Here is a 27,419-nt window from a genome sequence, read left to right on the forward strand (position 1 = left end):
GTGTCAGAGATAGAGAATAGAGGCAAAGGAATAAATACCATGACTATAGTACTACTTGCAAGGATGAGATTTACATGGGGAACTTGGGTGATATAATTTTACCACAAAATCTATATAATGTTTATGATTGATTAACTAAAACTACAGGATTTACACACTGCCATCACACCAAAAATGTTACAAGTAGAAGAAACGCCTGAAAATTTGCTAAAACTTTATTACAGGGCAGTGATTACAAGGCTACATGATACATGAGCCCTTCATGACAACTGACCCAGACCTACATAAACATTTATAAACACTTATTCCAAAAGCTGTCATTTATCATAAAGGTCAAGTTGACATAACATCTATCCAACATAACATTTAATTTTTTTTCTGACATCAGGTTTTATCATGATTTATCATAACCGCATTAGTTGGTGATGGAATTTAGCAAATTTATGCACTGGCCAGAGGTGTGGAGGAAAAATCTGGAACCAAACTTTATTCTTGTAACTAGCTCAGGATATCTACTTAAAAAAATTAAAAAATAAATTCTTGTTACATTTGACAGTATTTATGTTTATTTGCATTTATTCCAATGTTATATAGTGTTTTTATAAGCACAAACAGGTTATTGGCAGGATAAATGGTATTTATTTAAATAATGTGTAATGTGCACAGTACTTTAGACTTGGCAGCTCAATGTCCTTTTCCACAGGATATGATGGAATATTTGTCAATATGGCAATATGTACAAGATTAGTTTAACCTGGGGTTATTTCTCTAGTTATTTTTTATAGTATGTAAAAGCCAATGTAATCTTTGCTGATGCATAAGTGCATAGTTCATAAAAATGACTGATATTCAAAAGGGATTAAAATAACAGAAAAGCATCAGTAGTAATTACATTAACCCCACTTCCCTATCAAAAAAAATCCCATCTGTATAATACATTAGTTGTCCCATATGTATATTTGTCGGAGCGTGTTTGTGTTTTGAGTGTGAATATGTGTTACTCATGCTTACGGGTTGGTCTTGCTAAGGCAGAAGAAAGCACTGCCTTCTGGAATGGGCAGGACTTTTTCTTTAGGTGGAGCAAAATCGGCCACATTCAGCTGAGTTCCTCCTTCTTTTGAGACAAACACAGACAGAAGTAGGCAGGGAGAGAGAGAGCAAGCCATTTGATAAAAATTCCAAAAGTAATCTGGTTAAATATGAAACTATGGACCATAAATCTAAAAATATTTTGCTTGCCTTCATCATCACCATCGTCATGCTCTTCCTCTTCCTCATACTCATCCATGTCCACCTGTCCAAAGAAAACAAGTAAAGAACATCAAATGGTCACCTGATGGTCTACTCATCCACTACAGAGAAGCGTTAAAATTTTACCTTTGTTTCTCCATTCTCTCCTTCTTCATGGCCCTCCTCTCCTTCTTTCTTTTCTCTGTAAGCAACATAAGACATACACTTATACACTTAATGGACATTCACAGGCAAAAACAGCCCATAAACTTCAGAGTCATCTTTATATTTAGTGTTCTTGGCTTCACTGAAGGCCTCAGTGACCAAATGTTTTAAAGAAGAAATTTCTCCTTAAAATCCACTTACACATTTTTCACAAAGAATGTGTTATTATTTGTGATTTGTTCTTAGGTAAGGACAGAATCTATGTACACTCAAGAGCACAAAGACGTGAACAATTCTGTGGTTTGAGAACACATCATGAGACTTTTTCTTAGGACCTTTCTCAAGAATAAATTCAAGAATTAAGGGCCCATTGTTCTTGGCACAAGAATTCATAAACTTTTATAAAACTATACAACTGTTTTCTGTTCACAGAAAATGCACAGTAAAATTATATCATGAGCATATAAATGGATTCATGTTCTTTCATAAACACTCATCTCAACCACATGTCTCTCCTGTGACTAAGCATTGATTCATGCTAAATTGAAGTAGCAGACTGAATTGGCTGGATCCTCACTCTTTCTTTTTCTCGTCTCCATCTCCTCCTGCTAAATTGTCCACAGCGATAGCCAAAAAGACGTTCAGGAGAATGTCTGACCGACAGTAAGTTAAGGTCCCAGCACAAATGCAAAGACAGAGAGACATGAAGACAAGCAACATATATAGACATTAGGGATGAATGATATGAACACAAATTTATCTCACAATATAAATACGCTATCTGGACAATTATAATATGATATCATAATACAATTCTCTCATTCAACCTCAGTTATTTTCGTTTTCTCCTGGCACAGCCTTAATTCTATTTTACACTTCCCAGTCAGTATCTAAAATTATATTTCACCATTTGCTGTACAAAACAAAAGCAGCTTACGATTCTGTACTAGTGTGTAATGTAACATTAAATGCATTATGGAAAAACAAAGGTTTAAAAAGGAAATCTATCTCCCATAATGTAATAACCTGCATCAACACTGTAAGTAGAAAATATTTGTGGGTTACTCTTTTTGGTGCATTTATAAGAACTGTATTAAGTTCATGCTTAATTTGTATGGTGGGTGGGTTGTATGTAGCTTTGCATTCTTGGGCCAGTATCTGAGATGCAATAAAATCTATATCATGGAAGAATGTCACACCGATATTCACTTTTATACTGGTATTCCTCCAACTCCTAACAGACACACCGTAGACATAAATCTAAATATAATATTGTTAGTTGTGTCAAAAGATAATCCTGTGCAAAAATGTAATATGCAACATTATATGACTGAAGTGAGCATATTCAGTGCTTGTATTCTAATAACTCCACATATTTGATTCAGCCTGAAAGGATACAGTTACCACAGATGAAGAGAATGACAAAGTACAGACATACAATCATACCAGGGAATACAGGGCCTCCATATGCCATAATCCCATCATACATCACCATGTTCCAATCTTCACCTGTCAAGATCTGAACACAAAGCACAGACATGCTTACTCACTAGCCTCAGCCACACCTACACCACACCTAGAGTAATCCTAAAATATGTAATTTCTCTTACTGACATAATTAAATTATACACAGCTCAATATATTTAAAGTATTATTAAAATGTCAAATAATATTTGGAAAAACCTCTCTACAGACATCCCAAAAAAAACAGAAATAAAAATAGGACAAAAAAGTTGAGCTAAAAGAAAGTTTTAAACACACATAAACTAATGACCTAACGAACACTTGGACAAATGGTTTTGACATAATGAGACAGTTAATAGCCCTCCTCTGACCTGAAAGCAGGTGAGGAGTGCCTGAGGGAAAGCATCGAAGGTGCTCCTCTTGGTCTGAGTCTCATCAAAGTTGAACTTGCCACCAAAGAGCTGCATTCCCAGCAGCGCAAAGATGATGAGGAAAAGGAAGAGGAGCAGCAATAGAGATGCAATGGACTTCATGGAGTTCAGCAGAGAAGCCACAAGATTGGACAGAGCTGTCCAATGGCTATAGGAGGAGGCAAGACCAGGAGAACAGATAGACTCAACACATGAAATACTTCGAAAGGACATGCTCAATCTCAATCACGATAATGGTGACAACAAAGAAACAGAAGAGTGTCAAAGCAGTAGTAGATAAGCTACAGAAGTTTACCAAGTTTAAATTCAGATTCCCTTTTCAGATTAAAAGCACAGCCATTGTTACTTCTGTTTTCTGAGAGTAGAATGCGTACCGTGTGACTTTAAAGATCCTAAGCAGACGAACACAACGCAGCACAGAAATGCCAAGAGGTGGCATGATCTCCATCTCCACTAGTACTGTCTCCAGAATACCTCCACACACCACAAAACAGTCGAAGCGGTTGAAGAAAGCTACAAAGTAGACCTGCAGACCCAGACTGTACATCTTCAGCAACATTTCAACCGTGAAGAGAGACAGAAGAACCTTGTTGGCAATTTCTACAGAGAGAGAAATAAAAATAGAGAGAAGGCAGCAGTGATGTCTTTTTTCATATAAATCATGTTAATGGTAAAAGGATCAACTGGTGAGAATAAATTTCAACACCCAATGATAACCCTTCAGCATATGTAAAGATGTTGTTCAAACTGAGAAGAAAGCCACATGATGAGTTTAGCATCAAAAAACTGGAAATAGCAACCAAGCTTCAGATTTAGCATGAATGACATCATTTTGTGAGACTGTTTTGTACAAATGGTTGGTTATTTGTTCAAAGTGGGGGATAAAATTTGATGTGTCATGCTACAAACTACAAAATTTTCCACATGGCATAATGGAACAAGTGGACAGTCAGGGGTTTAGAAAAGAATGCTCAACTCAAGACTTTTGGGCTGCACGTGTGATTTCAAAGAGCTCATTTGATTTGATTCAGAGATGACTTCCACCCTTTCTCTGAATGAACTAGAGCAGGGCACAACGTGCAAGAGAGAAGAGGAGAGAACAATACACATACCCTGTACATCAGTGAGCCAGTCTGGCTGGTTGTAGTGCTCTGATGCACTCAGAGCTGTGTTGAGAAAGACAAGAATCAGCACCAGCCAATAGAACGTGACAGATTTCACAGCTTTTCGACATGTCCGCCGAACACCACGGTTCCACCGACGCAATGTGCGGCTGAGGATACATGCACACAGAACACACTCATTAACAAACCAAAGAAAATAAGGCCCAAACACAGTGAATTACAGTAATTAAGTTTTCAGCTGAGAAAACTAAACAAAACCAAAGCTGACTCAGCAGCATGAGTGAAATTGTACAGGGTCAAATGTTAATAGGCATTTATGTTACAACAGATGTTCATAGAAGGCTTTAAAATACAAATCACTTGGTAATGAACCAAAATCCAAATACATAAATTCTTTCTGGTCACACTTCAGACAATTCCAAAAATGTAATATTCCCTTAGGCCATTAACATGGCATTTCTGGATATCTTGTGGTCTAATCTACCAGCAGAGGTTAGTGTCTCAGAGAAGACTCCTAGACTTATACTCACCAGCAAGCGTTTTTCATTATGTGAGCGCTGAGGACAATTAAAAAGAACATGCAACAGAACACAGAAATAATGAGATCAAAGACAAATACAAGACAAAGCACCCAATGCAGCATGATGGAAAAAATGGGATACTGCAGCATGACTACCAGCAAAGCAAAGAATAGCCTGTTGACCTCATCTGCAAAATTGACCCTTCGTTAAACCCCTTCCCTAAATACCAACTGTCTAATCATAAGCTTTAACCAGGCCTGGACATCTCTAACAAGCTTTCAGAATTTTAGCAATAAGCCACAATGTTGTGCAAGGTGTAAGCTTTTAGTTGGGGAGTAAATTTCATGTCTTAAAACAAAAACACAATATAAAAGGTAATTAGACAGATGAATTAAACTGTATTAAACTGTATTAGACTGCATTGCTAAGTAAACCTGCCAAAAAACACATAAACCCTGCATACTAGGTAAATGGTCAAGTTAGCTAGCTAGCAGTCTAACAATCCAGAGCATGGATTAAACCCACAGTATGAGAACAAAATTCAGAGAAATTTTGGAGTGAAATTTAAAATGGTAATAGTCTCATCACAGTTTGCTTGCTAGCTTAGCTAATATTGGAAAAATGTAACAAGATCAGTGCGACATACAGTATAGACTAAATATTATCCTTAAGATGCATGTACTCATATATTTACTATCACTGCAGTAAAGCAACAATTCTAGACTTTCATTTTCCCATCTTCAACAGCTATTTGTTGAGGTTTCTCTCTTTTTTAATTGTGATCTGTCTTCAGCCTCTGTCCTTTTACTTTTAGTATCATTAGCCAGCAGTACATAACAATATTTTGTATACTGCCATGTACACCCTTCAAAAACATAAACGAGGCCTTTTGTCTGTTCCTAGATTAAATTATTTGGCTGTACTGCTCCAAAGATGACTAATAATGGGATCAATCTTCTACCCTTGTCATTAAAATCTCCATGACAAACATGACATGAAAGCTTTCATATGCAGCATCGAAAGGGGGCGGGGCTTAGCGAAGGGTCAGTTGTCACTAGAATCTAGTATCATGCATAAAAAACAAACTAGATATGTGTGTGTATAAATATGTGTTACCAGCAAGCAGCACAACAGTCAGTGTGTTCTTCCTCTATATTCTCTGTGTTCTCAGAAGCTGTTTCACTAGCTGGAAGACTTGCTACAGAAAAAGAGAAGAAGGGATAAAGAGAGACAGACAAAGAGAGAACGATAAAGAGACAAAGTGACAAAAAAAAGACAAAAAGACACAGGGGTACAGTGAAAAAGACTGAAAGAAAGACCAAGAGAAACATCCCTGTTTCCAATGGCAGCAGTACACTAGCAGAGTTTTGAAAAAAAAGGCAATCAATCTGAAACAGGGTCAAGCCATTTACTGTGAATCAAGTAGAGTGTGAGGCCCAGATGTGATTTTGTACAATTAGACGAAACAAAGTCAAGGAGCGCTATATTTAGCAGACAGGCGGAGCTGCAGGCTGGCACAGCTCCCTACGATTGGCCATACCGTGGGTTTCGTTGGAGTGGCTGAACCAGCCAAACTTCCCTCGTTTTTTATCAGCCAGGTCACGGAGGGTCACACCTGAAGGGGGAGAGCAGGGGGGATTAGTGTTAATGAAAGTATGAGAAAGACATAAATGCATCTCTCCAAGACACTTTCAACAACCAAAACCCCTCCCAATACTGCACCCTTTCTTTGCTGTTCTCATATGAGGAAAAAAACACCCTATGAACTGCAACCACTAAACAGAGGCATCACAGCTCCTTCAGTTCAACTTCAACTTCAGAAAAACTAAGAACAATACTGGCTACTAATTGCTGTATATGAGTTTATTTGCATATTACATTCAGCATAGGTTTTCAATCTGAGTAACTGAAGATGCATTTGATGACCAAAATCTTAGCAGGTTATTATCCAGATACAAGTCACATGAATTGACCAGATCTAAACAAGGTCATAGTTACTGCTGGTAGTGACAAATTGTTCAGTGGACCAAATGCAGATTCTAATTAACATCATATTTGTGTTCATAAGAAGAAGAGATATTTTAATATGATTTGAATTTGATTTTAAGAAGTTAGTGTGTATGTGCACTCTTATTTTGTGTAAAGAACATTTACCACATTTTTTGTCATGTCTTGACATCAAAACATGGAAAAAAGTCAAAAGTACAGACTCAAAGCTGTTAATGCAGAACATAGGTCGAATGTAAATGTAATAGTATATAAACAATAAAAGTAAAAGTTTAAATAATAACTTATAAGGGTTAATAGTTCATGAGAAAAAGAGACAGAAAGGCCATGGAAGAAAATTGATCTCAGTGAGTTTGAACACTCACGTCTGTTTCCATCCTCGTCAAACTCATCAATGTCCTCAGCCTGTGTGATCCAGTCCATGTAGCCACACAGATCCTCCTCCAGCTGCTGCTTCTCTCTCAGCTTCTGGAAGTCTCCACGTGCTTTAGCCTTCTCTCGTTCCTTAGAGAATTCACTACACACACACACACACACACACACACATTTACACATAACAGGGAATATCAACACAAACATATACAAACCAAATACATACACACATGGCTTGTTAGACAGCCAGTGGAGCAAACACACATGGGTACATGCTCTTGTCCTCTATTTGGCACTTAGAGCGTGACCTGGGAGGACAGTGACAGACTCAGCATTAGGCCTAGCTGATAGGACGATGTAACTGAATACAGACAACTTACATGTAACTCAGTGATGATGGTTCAAAAGTGATAATCGAAGTGTTGGGAAAGAGAACTAACAGAAAACTATAGAGGACTAAATGAATTTTAAACAGCTTGTTATTTAATGTGAAATACTATATACATTTAATATTTTATATCCTTTTACTGGTAAGAGAATGGACTACTATGGAGCAATAATAAGTCGTTAGTCTTTGCTGCTTATTTCCCAGAGTGTGACATATCATCTGAAGAAAATTCTTGACATTTTCTGTACAGCTTAAGTGTCTCAATGGTTCAGGTGAGTTCTGATAATTACTTCATGGTTTCCCATGCTGAATTTTAGAACCCCCTTTACATGAATCGCAGAGATTTTTCATGTGTAAAGCCTGTGGACTTTAGTCATCCCTCTTCACATCTAGCGGTCTAAAATTTCTCCAACAGGGGGAGCGCTTAGCAGGCAAGTGACTTTTGTGTTTGTTCTTTAAAGAAAAGAAACAGCCTTTTACCCCAGCAGGATCTAACAAAAACATTTGTTTACAGTAACAATATTCAGAACGAGAGGCTAAATAGTCTATTACCAAAATAGTTGAGTTACTCAATATTATATTATTTAATGTGACTTCCATTAAAGAATTTCAATAAATTCAGTAGTAAACTCAGCGTATATTTGAGCATTTGAACATTCTTAATGACAAACCTCTATCAATCTGCTTAGTCCTCATATTCTCTTTATGATCCAACCAATCGTATCATTTAGCTGATAACCTCAGCCAATATTGAGGCCCTGCAGATTTATTGTATCAGCAAAATCCCCATCAATAATTCACTAATATTTAGAGGATTCTTTTATATCATAGTAAAAGAGCACCTCTTGTGAAGAAATTGTTCACTTTTTGGAAACCTGTAAAAAGACAACATGCTAAGAACTATTTACTTCTAAATCAGTAAAAAAAGGAAAAAATCATGGTCAAAATGACAAAAACATGGAAAATACTAAAGAGAAATACACTAACAGAAACTTTTAGTTTCTAAAAGAAAAAAACTAAAAGAAATTTTTACTAAATCTTATCCACCGATATTATTGGTTATGGGAATTTTTCATTCTTAAAAGCTGTTTTGGTCACAAACTTTTTGCATCTGTCAGGCAGTAAATCTCACATAAGAACACATACAACATGTACACACACGTGCAAGTTCACACATAAGTACATATGTAGAAACAGAAAAAAAACGTTAGTGTCTTTTCTACTTACCCGCTCAACACACCCAAAACAAGATTGAGTACAAAGAAGGATCCGAAGATGACCAGACTTACAAAATACACCCATGGCAGCTCAAAACCTATGGCATCATTCATCTACATCAAGAAAATACACATGCACACACATACACATAAACATAAAATGAGACCATCAGCCATTTATTTACTCATTTCTCTAATTTAAATCAGTAACAATTCAAGTAAATTTCCCAAAAACCATGCCTATCAAAAATGAACACTGAATTTCAAATGTCAGAAAGATGACAGGCGCTTACCCAGTACAGGACATCGGTCCAGCCCTCCATGGTGATGCACTGGAACACAGTCAGCATGGCAAAGAAGAAGTTATCGAAGTTTGTGATGCCGCCATTTGGGCCATCCCACTTTCCCCTGCACTCCGAGCCATTAAGAGTGCACTGACGACCGTGACCAGCAAACGCACACGGCACTGGTTCATCATCTGCAAACTCGTCTGAAGGAGTGAAGGACAGATTCTATTAACTCTATTATTATTATATTATTAATCAATTGAATACAATTATTATGGACCTAAAAGTCTCTTATGTTTTAATAGATATTGCCAATAGTAATTTTTATCAAGACGTTTCTAGAAAGTATGTACTAAATTTGCATATGTATATACAATACTGTGTTTTGTTTATTTCATTTCTTATCAAAAGACATAATAATTTTTATTTAACAGAAAATTACACAGAAGCCACAGGTACTAAATATAATATTAAATGTTTCATTGTTGTGTGTGTTGACCCTTTGCTTTTATTACAGCTTTCATTCAAGAGACTTGCTTTCAGTTTTAGTTCATGTTTTATTTTTCCACACCTCCAAAGTTCAGTCTTAGACATCAGTTACATTTTCTGCTTCTCACAATCCAAGTAATCCCAATGTATTCAGTGATGGTGGTCAGTTTATTGTTCTTTTTTTGTCTATTTCCTTTTCTTAATAATGGCTTCTTTAACATCCTTTCAGACTCATATTGTTGAGTTGTTTTTGGACAGAAACACCTCTGCACAGATTTTCTTAGATCTGAAGCAAGAGTACAGCTTAATTTTCTCCTATATCTGATGGTGACAGTTTTGGTGGTCTACCAGGTCTTGCACAGTTGTTAGGAGTCACGTTTTCTTTATATCTTTGAATAATTTTTCAAATTTTTCAACTTCAGTTTTGAATATATCTCCTGAAAAACGCACTGGTCTTGAACTGATAACTAAAATTACATAATCGAAGGGTTCCCTGACCTTTGCACAGTACTGTATGTGTGTGTAAGAGTATGTGTAAGTAATGACCTGTGCCCGTAACGTAGCATGTCTTATGCATGCGGCCGAGGAACAGCTCCAGGCCAATTATAGCATAGATGATGATGACAAACAGGACCAGCAGAGAGATATGCAACAGAGGAACCATAGCCTTCATTATGGAATTCAGCACAATCTGCAAACCTGCACAGAGATATAGAGAGATTAGGATACAAACACATTCACAGACTTGCTACAGAAACTGAAGAGAAACTGAAGAAGATCCTATTTATCTTCTTTCTATTAATAAAGTCAGCTCAACTGTATCAAACTGACACCATGAATGTTTTTTCATAGAGGATTTGGTTTAAATCACTAATGTTACAGGGTTATTTGTCCTGATGGCTCTGATCTTCTGATTTACTGTACAATAATAGGACTTTGGGCTACATTGATGATTCATGTTCTTCTGAAGGCATTAAACAACTCCACTGGCTGAAATTATCATGATTCAAGCTTAGTCATGACACTACAGCTACTGAATGAGGCAGAATTACAGCAAGGGCACAAAACACTGGTGCCACAAGCAACCACTACATAATTATTGTCAAGGTCAATTGGCCTTTGCAAATTAATAGGCCAAAATTACCCACAGAAGTGTTACAACAGGCAAATAATTACCCTCTTATAAAGAATTAAGTGCTAATAAGAAACTGATTGAACTAACTAGTGTGGGTCATAAATGTGCACTGATTTAGGGTTTATTAATGGAAATAAAAATCTGTTGTGTACACACATACACACACACACACACACTTACTGGGCACTCCTGAGACGAGTCTAAGAGGTCGTAACACTCTGAAGGCTCTGAGGGCTTTCACATCCAGGCCTCCAGGTTTTCCTGGCATGTGGTGTGCTTCACCAGGCTTATGGGTCACCGTCTCCAACACCACACTAAACAACCTGCATCAAACACACACAGAGGATCTCATGTAAAGGTTTGTGCAGCCCTGGTCAAATGACATGTTGTTTTTGCTGTTTGTTGATTTTCTACATGAAAATACTCATAAATTCTCCATTAAATTTTCTCCCCAATTAGGTTATTGTCAATTCTACTCATTAGCTTTGTCTCCGTCAATCACACAATGACAATTCTGTTATGTAGGCTAACATATAATTATACTCTCTTGGACTTTCAGCCATAGATGGCTGCGGCATCCCCGGGGACAGAATTTACAATGATATGGACACTTGGACCGCTGAGCCAGTCAGGAGCACGGTGTTCAAACTTTTGAACACGACTGTATGCTGAATTCACAGTTTATTAGGTATGCCAAATTATTATGCAGGTCCACAGCTGAGCAGACGTTTTTGGCCGTGGACCATTCTCAGCACAGCACATTGTATTTGCTGGTACAAGTGTTTCAAACACAGCATAGTTGCTTGGATTTTTAATAAAGTTGGCCTAACTTTAATTACAACATGTTAACCTTAACAAACCAAGCATCTCACCAGCTAGAATTTGCCGGTGGCCCCTTAAACGTCTAAATCTGCCATCAGAAGAGTTATAGTGCATGCATGAGCACGCATGAGCACACACGTCCACAGTGAAATTTATCCACATGTAGAATTAGTGTCTTCTATGTACTACCATGTTTCTATCACTGTATAAAAGATGCATAAGACTGTACTGTGATTTTTTTTTCAAGCAAGCGCACAAGCTTATTTAGAGTGCAGCTCAGATCTGTAAGTATGACTGATGTATAAATTATATTCCTATTCATATATTTGCTTGTTCAAACATGAAATTTGCGAGACAAGCTGAACAAAAATCTACAAATTTTCAGCTTTGTTAGATCAAGTTCTTTACATATTAAACACACATAACAAACAGTACTAAATTAACATGGCAGCACTATTTGTACATCTGGCTGCCAGTGTATGCTGGTATAGTGGCTATCCTTAATCATAAGCTGAAGAATCACTCAAAGTTCAGTTCAATTTTACTTGTATAGTGCCTTTCATAATAGACACTTTTTCAAAGGAGCTTTTCAGAGCCCTAAGCTCAGATCCTAATGAGCTGAGAATGGCAGGGATGAGCCAGAGTTCACTGAGCTGCCTTGAGGAAGCAGCCTTGCATACAGAGAACACTAAATGGCTCTCAGAGATCAGCCGTTCGTTGCATTAGTAAATCAAACCCTATGTTCACCAAGTGCAAACTCTTGTCATACAGAATGCAGCAAGTGTAGGCTTGAATCAAATGATGATAGAATCCTGATACGTTGTACTGTGAAATAATCACATTTGTATTGTAATGTTTGATTTCTTTTCACCCGCAGGGCAAAGTAGCTGCTGTGAGGTAAAAGCTGGATTCCTATATGCCAGCCTATTATTCAAATTTTCCATTCAAACTTTCCCTTCAACTGTTGTTCTATTTAAGGTGGAACAGAAGAATGAATAAAAAGCTGGCAACTAAAAAGCTTTATGTTTTCTCCTCACTCTAGTAAGCGCAACTTTTAGATGATGGTTTAGCGTAGTTGAGGCATTAGCATTGATGCTAGCGTTGAGCAATGTCAGTATACTGTAACCATTTGAACTACCACTCTTTGTTCATCATTATTGTACTCCAAAACACCAAAGTGCTTCCAAACAGAAGATGAATGTAAGGCTGACTTTGCTTCTTTCAGCTCAAGTTTGCTCTCTCCACTCACCATTTCAAACAGCTTGGCTAACCAACCACCAAGGCAGGCTGATTGTTTTTTAAGTTTGTCATCATGATTTGCAGGAACAGAACCTTTTTTTTATAGAGAACTATGGAAACCATTCCTGGAATCATGCATTTTATAGCATGAAATACAACTGTGTTCAATTCACAGTGTGTATCGACTCTCAAAAAATATTAACAAGCATATTGTGACATCCTCAGTTACCACAGAGCCTGCTTTCCTGAAACAGGTTACTGGAAAAAGAGGCCACAGAAAGGAGCAACCTCTCAGTCATATTTGCAGCTCTTTTTTATTTTGGAAAGGGGCTCTCACTTGCCACACCAGCCCCCCCCCCAACAATACCCCATTTGCTGATGGCTACAGGGCACAATTGGATGACAGTATATTGCACACAATCTCAGAAGCCTAAGCCATTGGTCTTCATAATAATAAAGAATATCTGCTAGTGCTGACTGATACGCCTAAATTACTGTGATATACCTTGAAATATATATTCAGAATCAGTAATGCAACATGGTCTGTATTATTTTCACCAAAACAATTTACAGTGGATTAGGTGAATACCCTGATTCATCAAACTCCCACAGGAACACTAATCTAAAACTGTGACTGGTCACAATGCTCACAGTGCACAGTAGATTCTGCCTACTGCAGAAATATCATAATAATAATTGAGCCCCTCCATTCAACTCTTCTTTTGGATTATCAGATATTTTATTTTCTATTTTATTTTGTACAAACTTTTACTTTAAAAAGCCAAACTATTCCTTATGTTTTAGTGACCCCTTTATTTTAAATACAGGGCACTAAACAATGCCATATCATACTAATATGATGTTTATAAAATGTGTCCCATTTACTGATTTTCGTTGCAAAGCCACAATTATCAAACAATATATTGTGCAGTTGTAATATCCACAAAAAAATCAAAAACTGCTAATGTGGCACTGACTATAAAAGATGCTTTATTGATAGCAACACTAATCCTACACCCACGCACACACACAGGAGCAAAACTGAGGGAAGAGCCAAGTCTGTCTAGGTCAGATTAAGAGACAAATAGGGACAGAGGAGGAAAAGAAAGAGAGTGAATGAGAGTGAAGCAGAAAGAGAGAGTGTGAGAGAGAGAGAGAGAAAGAGAGAGGATTGACCAGATAATCCAGGAGTGAAAGAGTGAGTGAAAGGGAGAGATGTGGAGGAGATGTGGAGAGGGGGATGAGAAAGAGAGCGTAAGCTACAGCAGGGGAGGGTACAGGCAGGGCAAAATGGAGGTGAGCGAGTAACGATGATTGCACAGGAAAGTGACCGCAGGGTATCACCTCACCTGAATAGAATAGATAATAAGGATGAAAATTAACAAACAAGTGATAGCACTTTAATGCATGCAGACACACAGAGAGAGGAAGGTCACAAATACAAAGTACCCCACAATTACGATGACAAAATCCAGCAAGTTCCAGCCGTTGCGTATGTAGGAGCTGGGGTGCATGACCAGTCCATAGGCCAAGATCTTCAGAAAGGTCTCAACAGTGAAGATGATCAGAAACACGTACTCCACTTGCTCCTGTAAACATACGCAAAGGAAGCAGAATCAACAACACGTTCTGTAGAACAAACACACACTGAAAACTTTTAAATTAGCATTTAAATTAGGCCTTTACTTATCAAAGGTTTCTCTTATTAAGTTAAACCTGTGGAAAAGAACTGCAGTAAATGGTCAAACCAATGTTTTTTGTGGGAGGGGGTCGGGTATTTGATTGACACCGTCTTGGGGGTTGCTAGGATGGCAAAAACATTAATAAACACAAAAATAATAGCACTTTTTTTAAATAAACACACAATAACACTTTTTTCTTCTAGTAATTATGCATTTCTAACACTGACACAGGAGCAAACAAAATGATAGCATGCAATTTGAAACTTGATGTTGGTCAAATAAAAAAGTGCTGTTCACTAAAACTTGTCATTGTAGTATACTGTCATGTTTAATTTGGTCATAAACCGTAATTAGTGTTTTTCCTGATACGTGAAGCTGCTTTGTCTAATATCTGAAAGCTGCTGCTGTGGTCTGATGATACCCTAAAACGTACTTCGTAACATAGCTGGCTTTTTGTACAGGCATGATATGTGCCTGCCACAATGGCACATAGTGCCCAGCGCACCAAGCATTTTCAACCAGCTGATCACAACAGCCCGGTTTCCAGAACAATCTTAGCTATGAAGTATGTAGTGCAGTAATGTAGGACATCACATCACCCAATATCTTTAATTATGTTTCCATGTGAGAATGCTAGTGTCTGGCTGTGGTTTACATGAAATCAGACAATTGAGGCACAGGCCTAGTTTAAACAGTGTTTCAACATGCTGTGGGAAAGATACCACATTACATCACCATTTGTTTTCTGAGCATTTCATGGATATTATCAGTACATAAAGAACACTGACCAACTGCATGTTTCATTACAAAGAAATCTTAATTTGATAGTTTGGTACAGCATAGGATGTGAAACATAAATAAAAATCAGTATATTAATATCTTTTTTTTATCTTGTTTTAATATTAAACGTCTGATATATATAAATATATATTCATACATATATCTGTATTCTATACATGCTTGTTCCTTTGACACATTCGTGTATTTATGGGAACCTGTTTGTTGTATATGTGTGAACTGATGTACCTGCCTGTTTGAGTGTTTGTTTGTAAGCATGGGTGACCTGGGCTGATCTCCTATGGTGCATTTAGATTGTGTGTGCACTATTCAGCAGAATCTAGAAAAGCAGTGGGAGAAAGAGTGAGAGAAAAAAGAAAAGGGGGAGAGAGAGGGCTAGTCTTGAGCCAGTCCACTGGACTTTAAAATAGGGAAAGGGAATTTGTGAGCATTTCAAAGGATTACCAATCTGTCATCATCATCCTCCTGCTCTCTCTCTCTCTCTCTCTCTCTTTCTCTCCTCTGTCAGGCCAGATTGGCACAAAAACCAGGCTGCACAGCGCACTATTCTGACTTTCAGTTTTCTTTTTTGACAAAAATTGTGTATTTAGGAATTCACAATATGATATGAAACTGAAATCGGTAGATATTGCTTTAAGAAAAAACATTGGCTTCAGACAGATGTTTAGATTTGATGGACATTTCAAACCAATATTTCTGTCTGGAAGAGCAGAGCAATAAGTGATGCTGGGCTACTGTTCTAAAATTTTTTTTATTGATTTTACAGCATTTGTAACCCTCTACAAATAACTATTATACTTCTGTGTAATGATAATTCAAACATTTTATAAATGTTCATGTATCAGTATCAGCAGACATGTCCATGAAAAATACTGGATACTGGATGGCATCGCTCCACAATTCCCATATTAGTGGATCCCTTTCCAATCCCATTTTGGTGTACGCATTTGAATCAAGTTCATTCACTGTATTACTTTCTTGTAGACATGCATTAACTAGTGAACCAGTAATAACATACCAATATGATGGGATATCAACAGTCTACTGTATGCAAGGATTGGGTAGATGATGATGAATTGGCTCAGTGAAAGAAGTGACAGACAGTGCACACACACACACGCACGCACATACAAACACACACTCATTAACGACATCCCTCCCCCTCTGCACCTGGACTCTGCAATCTGGCTTTAAGCATCCAAACAGAGGTGGAGTGTGCATGACAAGGGGGTGGAGAGAGAGAGAGAAAAGGGGAAAAAAAGAGTGATGGAGTGATGGGGGGAGGGAAATGAGAGAGGGGGAAGCAGAGTAAGCTGCTTATCAGGACCAAGAGCATTTAGAGCAGGCAAACGAACAGGCAGTTACAATCTCCCCTGACCTACCCCACCACCAACGCCATCTCTCTCTCTTGCGCTCTCTCACTTCTAAAGCCATTCTTTGTACTCTCAATAATGCTATTCTGCACCTTGTGTGGGGCTTAGCAGGGTCCAATGAGTTCTTCAAGGACACTACTTGTGCTAGCTTCATAATTATTTTTATCACATTATTTCTTTATACATAGAAAGTCTATTTCATGGGGAAAATCCCAGTGAAGCCCAGGTCTCGTTCTCAAGGAAGCTCTGAACCGGATATTGATCCAGTCCTGGAAGGCTTTCCATCAAATGTCTTCTTGTCCACTGCCCTTAAGCAAGGCCAAGCTGACCACTGCCACATTGTCTCCCCTACATGTCTAGGTTAACCTTAAGTTAACCTAGACATGTAGGTTAACCATCTACTTAAGAAGTCGAAAACTTTCATTTTAACTTGAAGTCATTATGTAATTACATATTTCTTTACACAGTAAGTTACATTTGATTTGCATTTTGTATCAACAGGTTTAAGTCAGCTACTTCCAACTATTTGCCAAGAAATCAAGAAATGCAAAATATGTGGCAAAAATGGCAAAGGTTTTTTTTCTTCATGCAAAAACATTAAGTTTTCATCCAATTTAAATCATATTAAAAATATATCTCCCCTTCTCAATACATGGCCAGGAGAGAGAACACAACTGGCCTTAGCAGGTAAGATGGCCCTACCTCTCTATCCATTGTTTCACATGAAGCTACCCAATGAACTGACAGTTAGCATTTTCCTCCAAGCACAATCAGCTGTCCAATGATGTTGCATTGGCTGCAGTTCAGAAAGATGCAGTGTTTGATTTGAACAGTGTCTCGAAGGAAGCACATGCTAGGCCATGACTAAACTGGGGAGAACGCTGGCTTAAATAAAATCTCCTTTTCTACACTAATGTGTACTGACTGAAGTTTAGTTTTCAATGGGCTGTGAGTAAGTAAATTACAGCATACATTTGTTACTGCCAGCAATGGCCGCAACTTCCGGCACGTCATCACAACTCAATCCAATTTGTTTACAATGGGAAGCATCAGTTTCATCCGGCACAGTCGCCAGGTGCATGATGCGTCCGTCACATCAAGTTCGGGGAATGTAGTGCATTGAAAAGTTGAGCAGATCTCCGAATCCGGCCAACACGATGTGTCTATCCAATCAGGAGGCAGGTGGTGTTCGCGTGATTCCTGTCTACAGCCTGATGTATAAGACACTGCTACTGCTTTTCAAATGTTACTGTACAACACGGAAGACCACCAGCAAAAGCCCATGTATTTTAACACAACCATTTACCTGCAAAATTTAAAATCCAAACAGCAAAACAGTTGGTTGGATATTAATAAACTGAAATGACTGATGTAGACTGCAAATGCTAATCAACGACATAAATCCTAATCTGCCCAAGTTTACCTTATGAACATTTTGGAAAGTGTTCATTTAATAATGCATACTAAGTAGACTTTCTGATTATTAAAAAATTAAATATTAATTACATAAATATTGAATTAGCATGTCTAGGTTTCAATGGGACTTCTTTGTAACACTCATATACAGCCAACTGAAGAGGGAGGACTCGTTTATTTCAGTTCATGCATCAGAGCAGTGTGAATGCAGCATGAGGGTTAAAAAGGACGAGATCCATTGTGATTTTGGAAATTGACTCTCATCAGTAATATTAGTGAATAATATAATATTACCTGATCTATATTGAGAAACCAGTCAATATATTGGTGCTGTCCTTTCTGCCCAGCTTCCTTCAGTTTGAAGCATTGCATGTTTGAGTCTCTCTGCTCATTGCAGTTTCTCTCCTTTTTCATTTGCATGCAAATTGCCCCTCTCCTATAAAAAGATCCAGCAGTTCCAAAGGGACTAGCATAGGGCTAGGCCTGAGGTGGGACTGTACATGGTCCTGATAAAAACAACTTTATTAGGCACTTCATTCTCTGTCTTTCTCACATAAGCCCTAAAGAATTCCCTCTTAGCAGACAACAGCTGCATGGTTCACCAAGCGTTTGGGCACTAACTCTCTTGCATACATGACAGTAAGACAGCCTTGAGAGTTGCGCTCACGGACGGTCCTATAAACTCAAGTCTTGTAAAAAAGGAAGCATGCAGTTGAAATATACTGTAGATGAGAGATGCTTAAAAACTGAGCTAAATTTATTTTAACCTTGTAATTTTTAAGGATAAAAAGTGTCTATTTCTGCCTATTTCTAATCTATTCTTTTCTGTTAATTACATGACAATGATGTTGCTGCATTTACATTGACATGCAGAGAACATTTGTTTGTTCATGTCACAAACTATCATTTTGAACAAGCAAACATATGAATAGCTCCAATTCTACGTTATTTTACTATGGCCAATCTGCAGACATTAACGGAGACATCGCTAAAGTTAGGTATGACAGGGTTAACTGCCCTCATGAATGGTCTAATAAACACAAATGTTGTAAGGAGAGAAGCATGGGGTTGGAAACTATTGTAGTTAAGAGCTGCTTTAAAAAAAAGGAGCTAAATTTATTTTAATCCCCACTGAGCAATGGTGGCCCTGGGCCCTTCTTGATCTGTGGTTGGTTCTTCTCTTGCAACTTGGTGACCTTTTTAAGTCAAGGCAAGACTATATGTTCCACAAGATTTGCACTGCATCATCCTTTGCACAAGCCTCTGAAGGGACGTAGTATTCCCAGGATAAGATGCTGTGTTCCTTTCAGACCGAACATTAGGGGTGCAGCGATATACACATATTACAATACAATATACATTGTAGTTTTTTGATACAGTAAGAAAAAGAACTTTCTGGTTTTTTTTTATCCAATTGCCAAAACAAAAACATAGCATCATGTAAAAGCAAAATTAACACACCAATTTAGTTTCTTAGAAGACTTATTTAGTGTAAATACACCCAATATTGTAAGTAGTTTTGGGGGAGTTTTTGTCTCCTTTGTGGTTGTCTGTTTTAGGAGAATCTATTTTTAATAGATTTTATTTTTAATATGACAGCAGAAACAAGGCATGCACTGGCAACAGAATATTTTTATTGGGGTAACCGTGCGGAAAATAATTGCAGAAAACAGTTAAATAGGGTTTGTTTGAGGGGGGATATATCAGTCCCTTTGCTTAATCTTTTATTTGACAACAATAAAGCTCAAACTCACACACAAATACTGCATATGTGCCCATGTCCATTGCCAACTTAGAAACTGTCTCAAAATTACTGTTGGATGCTGGGCTGTCTGTATCCACTGAGCTTAGTCTGATGTAATAAAGCAAAGATATGACAGTGTTTCAGATTCTCAGACACCGTAATGTTAGCAACACTGCTGGTGGAAATATATCACTGTCTCTTAGCAGTTCTTACTGTGGAGATGTAGTTGGCAGTGTCGCCTTTTTACTTTATTTGTATCTTTTATCTAACTATATATTAAAATAGTGTCAGAAGATTCTAAATTCAAATTTTCAGTTTTATTCTTTAACTTCTCCTGTTTTTCTTTTTTAACGATACAGCAAAGAAAATCTCCTGTCCAATCTTTTCTTAAAAGCTGCCATCAAAAGCTCAAACTTTATCATTTTCTACAATGACTGCTTTTTCAAACCAGCCCAATCTGGCAGAAAAACTATGAAACTGGGAACCTTAAACACCTCTTCTGTATGTGTGTGCGTTTTGGATGGATGGAATACAAATACTGACAACAGACATTGTAAGCGATGTCACATTAAGTCAGAAGGGATGGAAAGACAGGATGGAACAAGGGGGACAGATTGTCATTTTTTGAGTGGTGGGGTGGGAGGAGTCCGAGAGGGTCTGTTTGGAGCCCCCTCAAATCGAGTCCTGACCAATCCACAGATGGCTTCTTGTAGGCATCATATCTGCCTACAACACTGAGCTTTAAAGCTGCACTACATCAGTTTCATCTATGTGAGGTACAAAAATGTAGTATTAATGTTTAAAAGTTAATTTATGTTCACCTGTGTGAATCTTAGGCCGCTATTCCACTATCGAGCCAAATGGTTCTCAGGGCCGTACTGGGCCATTCCGCACTGGTCCGGACTCATGAGACCGGTTACGGTTTCTGTTTCCATCTATAGCAACATACACGCCACCCACCACAAACATGTTTGATTCTGTCTGTCACTCTAACTCCGGTCTCTCAGCATGCTCTCATCTTGTTTATCCTCTAAACGGGTGTTATTTGAACATCTGTTATGAAACAGCCTGTACTGTGGTGGGTTTTACCTGTAGCCGAATAACTACATTAGCATTAGCGTCACCCTGCAGGGTACAACTCAAAGCACCACAGAACATTCTATTTTTTATCTTTCTGTCACCTCAACACCAGTCATTTGAAATTGTGCTCTCAGATACTCCTCTAAACAGGAGTTTTTTTCATTCTTAATCTAACAGAACAGGTCCGATTTCGGCTTTCTGTCACTCCAACACTGATCAGTCGACTTTGCTCTCACTATTATAAGTTTTTGTCATCTATACTTGTGATAGCAGAGCAGTCAGTGCAGTGGAAAAGAGGCCTTACTGGCTTGCTATAGTTTGCATGAAATTAAAACAATAAAAAAAAGAACATTCTTTAAATCTGTGGAAAATTAGTTTTACCTTTCTAATATATGTCAGTATGTCTAACATGACAAAAGTTCTTCTACAGTAACATCTAGTGCACTCCACTCAAGGTGTGTATTTTCACACCAACTTCTGTATTCCGTAAATATTATCAAGCATATCATGATACTCCTACTGACTATTACTAAGATAACCCACTGCCTCCATAGAAACTGGAGCTATGACAACTTGTAATGCTCCCTGACTGTAACAGCTCAGACAAGCACCATGGCAAAGTGGGGATGATGGGGAGGGGAAATGATTAAAATCGCTTTTTTTATTGGATCAAATTTGAAGCACTCAGAGAGATTATAATCTGTATGGGGAAAAGGTGATGGAGGGGCCGAGCATGTTCATGGTCTTGGCTTCACAACAGGATTAAAGTATTCGACTGAAACATCTGCAGGAAAGCCATTTCTTTATCTCCACAAATAGCCACGTTCAGTTCTGTTAAATAATGAAGGAAGACTTATTAATGTATAAATTCATGCGTGTTGTGAGACTGGATTAAATCCTGTTGTTTTAATTCTAATATATCACATGACTCAGTGACTCGCTGGACCTACTGAACATCCTTGCCTACAGCTTTAGCTCCTCCCCAGCATGTGTGTGTGTTTTCAGAAAGTAGGATAATGTAAACTCCGTGGTCTAAACAGCAGGACTCACCAGAAAGCCACGTGTTGGTGGATTTGAACACAGTAGTGAAGTGAAAAAGAACCATAGGAGATAAACTCCCATGAAAACAATTATATGGTTATGTAGCATTTCAGAATGAATTTCTCTTCTTCTTTTTAAGTCAATAACATATGTTGAAAAAAATGATCTTGAAGCATAACTTTATGTACTGATAACTTGCATTGTTGGATGAAAATATGTGGTATTCCTTGTTCTTTTTTAGTAGCATAAATCAGTGGTACTGCTAGCACATCTCACACAAACATTACACTTATCCAGACTGAATTATACTGTTTGATGGCATTACCTTTTTGACTATACAGTATTGTGCAAAAGTCAGAGCCCACCCAAGTGTTAGGAAAACAGGAAAAACATATTTGAAGTTCTAAGTATAAAATCAAATTTATCAGTTTTTAATTTTGTCAAGTCTTTATTTTGTGCACCTACCACCACTTTAACTCTTTCATTCTTCTGATCTTTAAACTAACAAATTAAAACTATATCCTCCAAACAAAACCTGTTCCCAAAACTCTCACTTACATTATGTTCCCCGTCAAAGATATTAACATTCACACAATAAGCTACCCTAGCACACCTTAGCTGCCTTGTAAATTTCTCTCCTATGTGCATCAAAAATGGCTAAAAAGAGATCTTCTGAGAAGATTAAATATAAGATCATCCACTTGCTTAAAGAAAGAGAAAGTCAAAGGGAAATAATTGAAAAAAACAGAAGTTTCCAAAACTGGTATTCAAAACATTACTAAAAAATACAGAGAAAACGGAACTTCTAACAACCATCCAAGACTTGTTAGACCACTAAAACTGTCACCACCAAATGAACAATACTTAAAACTTTCATCTTTGAGAGAAAATCAAGCCACACTCTTGCTGCTATCCTTCCACTGTGTGATAACAACTCAATGCTGTGAGTCTGAAAAAAATTGTAGACCTTGAGCGGGTGCCACTGCTCGCCAGCCCTCTGGACCGGCTTGACCACCACTGAGCTTCTTGCTGTACAACGCAGTGCAAACCTCACCCTCACAATCCCGACCCCACTGATGCTGCTGTTGCATAAACTAAACTTATCAAATTAATCATTTGAACTAACCAACCATTTAAACTAATCAAATTAATCAATCACCCATTACAGAACTGACTCTGTGTGTTTTTCCTTTCTTTCATTTCCTTTGCCGAGTTGAACAGCTGCCCATCCTGTGCGTCTGATGCTTCTGCCTTGATCGGGTGCCACTGCTCGCCAGCCCTCTGGACCGGCTTGACCACCATCAAGCTCCATGCTGTACTACGCCGTGCAAACCTCACCCCCACAACCTGACCCCACTGATGCTGATGCTGCCGTCGCTGCTGCTGCATGAACTAAACTAATCAAATTAATCATTGCTCCACTTGTTTTCCCTGTTTTTGTACTAACAATGTTTACTATCCGGTGTCGACCAGAGGAGGATGGGTTCCACTTCTGAGTCTTGGTTCCTCTCAAGGTTTCTTCCTGTTCCTAGGTAGTTTTTCCTTGCCACTGTCGCCACTGGCTTGCTCATGGGGGCTTGGACCCGGATTTCTTTCTGTAATACTCATTTCTTTGTAAAGCTGCTTTGTGACAACACCTGTTGTAAAAACCGCTATATAAATAAACTTTACTTACTACTTACGCTAAGAAAATGTTACTGAAAAGGAAACAGACAAAAAGAATGTGTGCATTAAAATGTTAAAACTGGGCATTGGAGATGTGGCGTGATGTTTTATGGACTGACGAGTCTAACTTTGTTTTTGGGATTACTTGAATTGTGAGAAGCACAAAATGCCATCAACTTTTAAAACTTCTGGAGGTGTGGAATAATAACAGTAGAGGTTGGACACATTTTTGAAATATTTTATAATATATTTATTTGTTGAGGCTTCTGTGTTATTTTCTGTTAAATATGTTTTCTGCTTCTTTGCCTGACACTGAAAATTGATCAACTTAATGACAGTTTTGACTGGAAATTAAAAAAATGAAAGGGTGGTCTCTAACTTTTGGACAGTACTGTATTAAATGTATGTAATAAATTAATAACATTGATAATAAAAAAAATAGCTGTCAACGAATAATATTATCTGTTAGTTGGCTTGACAATGCTTCTGCTTCCCATTTAACCTTACATCAATGAATTAAAATATTTATATATATATATATATATATATATATATATACATACATACATATATAGATAGGAGGAGACTGCAGTGCAGGGTTGTGCAAAACACAAAAAGTCAAAAATAAGGAAACAGCACTTTAACATGGTTTAAAAAAGTATTTTTGTACATTGTGTAAAACCGTGCTCACATGGCACGGCAGCATGACTATTTTACATGAGCAGAAAAGACACTGCATCCACTTCAGGAGCTCAGTCTACAGAGCAATGCCTAGCACACACCACAGTATTTTTTAAATCCTAACTGATGTTGAAAATGTAAAAGGCAGTTCCACTCATTTTTTTCATCTTTACCCACACTGTAGTCATCAAAGCTCCCACACTACAAGACTTGTTCTGAATAAAACACCTCACACTTTCACATTATGCTCATAAATCTGTTGTCTGATCTGTCCCATCTCTCAGAAACTCGTAGAATTACTCATCAGCAGAAGACACAGGCTGCTGTGTTAGTTATGTGTGAGTTTAGCAGAGGAAAAGTGAATAAAATATATAATTTATTTGTATTTGTGCAGTGTAGATTAGGATAAAATTCTTTTTATCTTTCCACTCATCTTTGCTCTTCATTCTGCTTGGATCTAATTGGTTCATGCACAATGTTAGCACAGTGTTATGTATTTGAGAACAGCACTATACCAAACTATAAGATGCAGAGTTGTAAATACTCAACATATTCAATATATTTTTTTTTCATGATAAATGTTGTTGGAAGTGAGAAATACCCACACACACACACACACATACAAACACACACACATTTTCTAATCCGCTTATCCTTCTGGGTCGCGGGGTGGAGCTGGAGCCTATCCCAGCTGTCAGTGGGCTGAAGGCAGGATACACCCTGGACAGGTCACCAGTCTATCACAGGGCAAACACACAGACATATACATTCACACACACACACTCACACCTAGGGGCAATTTAGTATGTCCAGTTGGCCTGGCTGCATGTCTTTGGACTGTGGGAGGAAACTGGAGCAGCCAGAGGAAACCCACACAGACACAGGGAGAACATGCCAACTCCATACAGAAAGGACTTTGGTGGAGTGAGAAATATCAGTGCTATATTAAAAATAACACTAATTTTATGAGAGAAATTAAAAAGTGTTTTCCATTACACAGCTGTAATTCTTTTCAAAAGCTCTTTAGTTCCATCCCTTGTTACAATATTTAACTTAATGGCTTTCTTGGCTTCTTAACTAGTTCCACTTCACATAATACAGTAACTGAAACAATAGTTGAACACCTAACCTGACATACTGTATGAATGAGCTAAACTGAGCTTTATGTTACTGTAGAAGTGAAGGGAAGCCAGAGTTTGTTGCATAAATACACAACACACGCGTCAGCATGTGTAAACAAACACATACACAAACAAGCCAAACATGCAGAATCAGCCGGAGTTCAGTTCTAACCCTGCAACACCTGAGATCTCCAACACACATCCCAAATGGGTCAGCAGGAACTCGGTCAGTATATTGTCCTCGGCACTTCCCCAACATGAGTGATTATGAAACCACTGCGTTTGGAATGGGAAGCCCCCTCTGTCTCTGTCTCTCTCTCTCTCTCTCTCTCTCTCTCTCCATCTCTCTTTTCCATTCTTTATTGTCTCTTTGTCTTCTCTCTCATTTTCTTTCTCTTTGTTCAGCAAACAAGATGTCAACAGCTACTGATTATTTCAGTCACTATCTTATTATATATGATTTTATATATATGACATGATTATATACTACGTTACGTTGTCATTTTGCCAATTCCAGCATATGGTGACTAAAGTAATTAGCTAGCTAATGCACGTCTTTTAAAATCAGCTAAATTTAATGATTTAAATGTAAAAGGTACATGGCAGTCGTTTACAATTCCAACTACTTAATTCTAAGTAGGTAATTTGTTATGGTATTAGACTCGGCAGTAGCAAGTACTAAAAATATGTACTCGTACTTAAATGTTTGCAACAATTGGTATTGGTGCATCCCTAGTAGACAGGGGATTTAACCGTTGTTGATCAAGCTAAGTGCTATCATTAGCAACGTAGACTCATAAAACACTGTGTTCAATGATTATGTCTGAAAAAACCTGACAAACATTACAAGCATTCAAAATGCTACATCGGATAAACTAGTTGATTATAGGCTACTGAGACAACATCAGTTAATGACAAAAAGCTCTTTTCCCCATCAGAGACTGTGCCTATTGAAACCATACAACGAAAAAAGAATGGCAAGTAAGGAATCTATTAGCTTGGAGGGAGGAGTAGCAGACATGTAGAAAATCCTCAGTTGTTATATAACTTCATTTGAACCATGAAATGTGATTATCTGCACACTGGTTAGGATCTCACTTGTCCTTAAAAGGGTCTGAGGGGGCAAAAGTTTACAGATCTACGTACAGCCAAAATCATCATTTATCTTCGAAGATGCTGCTGAAAAATGTTGCTGCAATGGCATCTCTCATTTCCACTAAAATTGCTATACATGCATCAAATAACATTTTCACTCTGTTAATCCTCATCTGTTCTAAATTACCTCCCACTGTCACTGTGTCATTAGTACTCACCAGGTCATGGTTAGTAGAATTGGAGTCATCCTCAGGAAAAGGCTTGGACACTCCAAGAGCCACACAGTTAGCAAAGATAGCCAGAAGAATAAAGATATCAAACGGTCTGGACAGTAAGGTCAAGGAAACAGTGTATTATTTATAGTGTTTCTGTTATTTTGTTGAGATTTAAAAGAAGCTGATGTTAGATCATTCCTATAACAAAACTTCGGTTTCAACCTTTTCACGCATTAGAAATTACCCCAAATTCTGACCTGCTTGGTTTGCAGTTTTATATAGAACAAAGTTAGAATTTGACCGAGTAAAACTGATCCTAGATCAGCATGTCTTGGCTGCCTTTAAGCACGTGCCCTATTAATCCTTAATACTGAGCAAACCACAGCTGGGAAAAATCCTGTATAGGATTACTCTGTCGCTTCTAGAATTAAACAGAATTTTAAAAGCAGATGCATCGTCACACTGCAGTTTAGCTCAAAATATACTTTTATCTGATTCTGACCAACCAACTTCTCAAGCCATAAAAAAATTTCCTCAAACACCTCAGCTGATTTTTGCGTGAATATTTCCAACCTAATCTCTGGGTTGCACAATTGATTAGTACAGGCAATATTTCA

At 37.8% G+C, this 27,419-nt stretch overlaps 1 protein-coding gene across 1 annotated transcript in view; it reads right to left on the reverse strand.

Moving 5' to 3' along the window:
- Positions 1-27,419, reverse strand: part of cacna1fb (calcium channel, voltage-dependent, L type, alpha 1F subunit) — a 52,089-nt gene that overhangs the window by 18,476 nt on the left and 6,194 nt on the right. The window contains exons 3-20 of the mRNA XM_036578336.1: positions 26,806-26,911; positions 14,341-14,480; positions 11,011-11,153; positions 10,242-10,394; positions 9,213-9,409; positions 8,930-9,033; positions 7,308-7,459; positions 6,476-6,550; positions 6,052-6,133; positions 4,945-4,971; positions 4,403-4,563; positions 3,665-3,890; positions 3,231-3,438; positions 2,794-2,914; positions 1,973-2,048; positions 1,378-1,432; positions 1,240-1,294; positions 1,012-1,114 (exon numbers count right to left, since the gene is read on the reverse strand). Of these exons, the coding sequence (XP_036434229.1) occupies positions 1,012-1,114; positions 1,240-1,294; positions 1,378-1,432; positions 1,973-2,048; positions 2,794-2,914; positions 3,231-3,438; positions 3,665-3,890; positions 4,403-4,563; positions 4,945-4,971; positions 6,052-6,133; positions 6,476-6,550; positions 7,308-7,459; positions 8,930-9,033; positions 9,213-9,409; positions 10,242-10,394; positions 11,011-11,153; positions 14,341-14,480; positions 26,806-26,911 (2,184 nt within the window). The remainder of the gene's footprint in view (positions 1-1,011; positions 1,115-1,239; positions 1,295-1,377; positions 1,433-1,972; positions 2,049-2,793; positions 2,915-3,230; positions 3,439-3,664; positions 3,891-4,402; positions 4,564-4,944; positions 4,972-6,051; positions 6,134-6,475; positions 6,551-7,307; positions 7,460-8,929; positions 9,034-9,212; positions 9,410-10,241; positions 10,395-11,010; positions 11,154-14,340; positions 14,481-26,805; positions 26,912-27,419) is intronic.

Source organism: Colossoma macropomum, unplaced genomic scaffold (genome assembly GCF_904425465.1).
Source record: "Colossoma macropomum unplaced genomic scaffold, Colossoma_macropomum, whole genome shotgun sequence".
Lineage (NCBI taxonomy): Eukaryota > Metazoa > Chordata > Actinopteri > Characiformes > Serrasalmidae > Colossoma > Colossoma macropomum.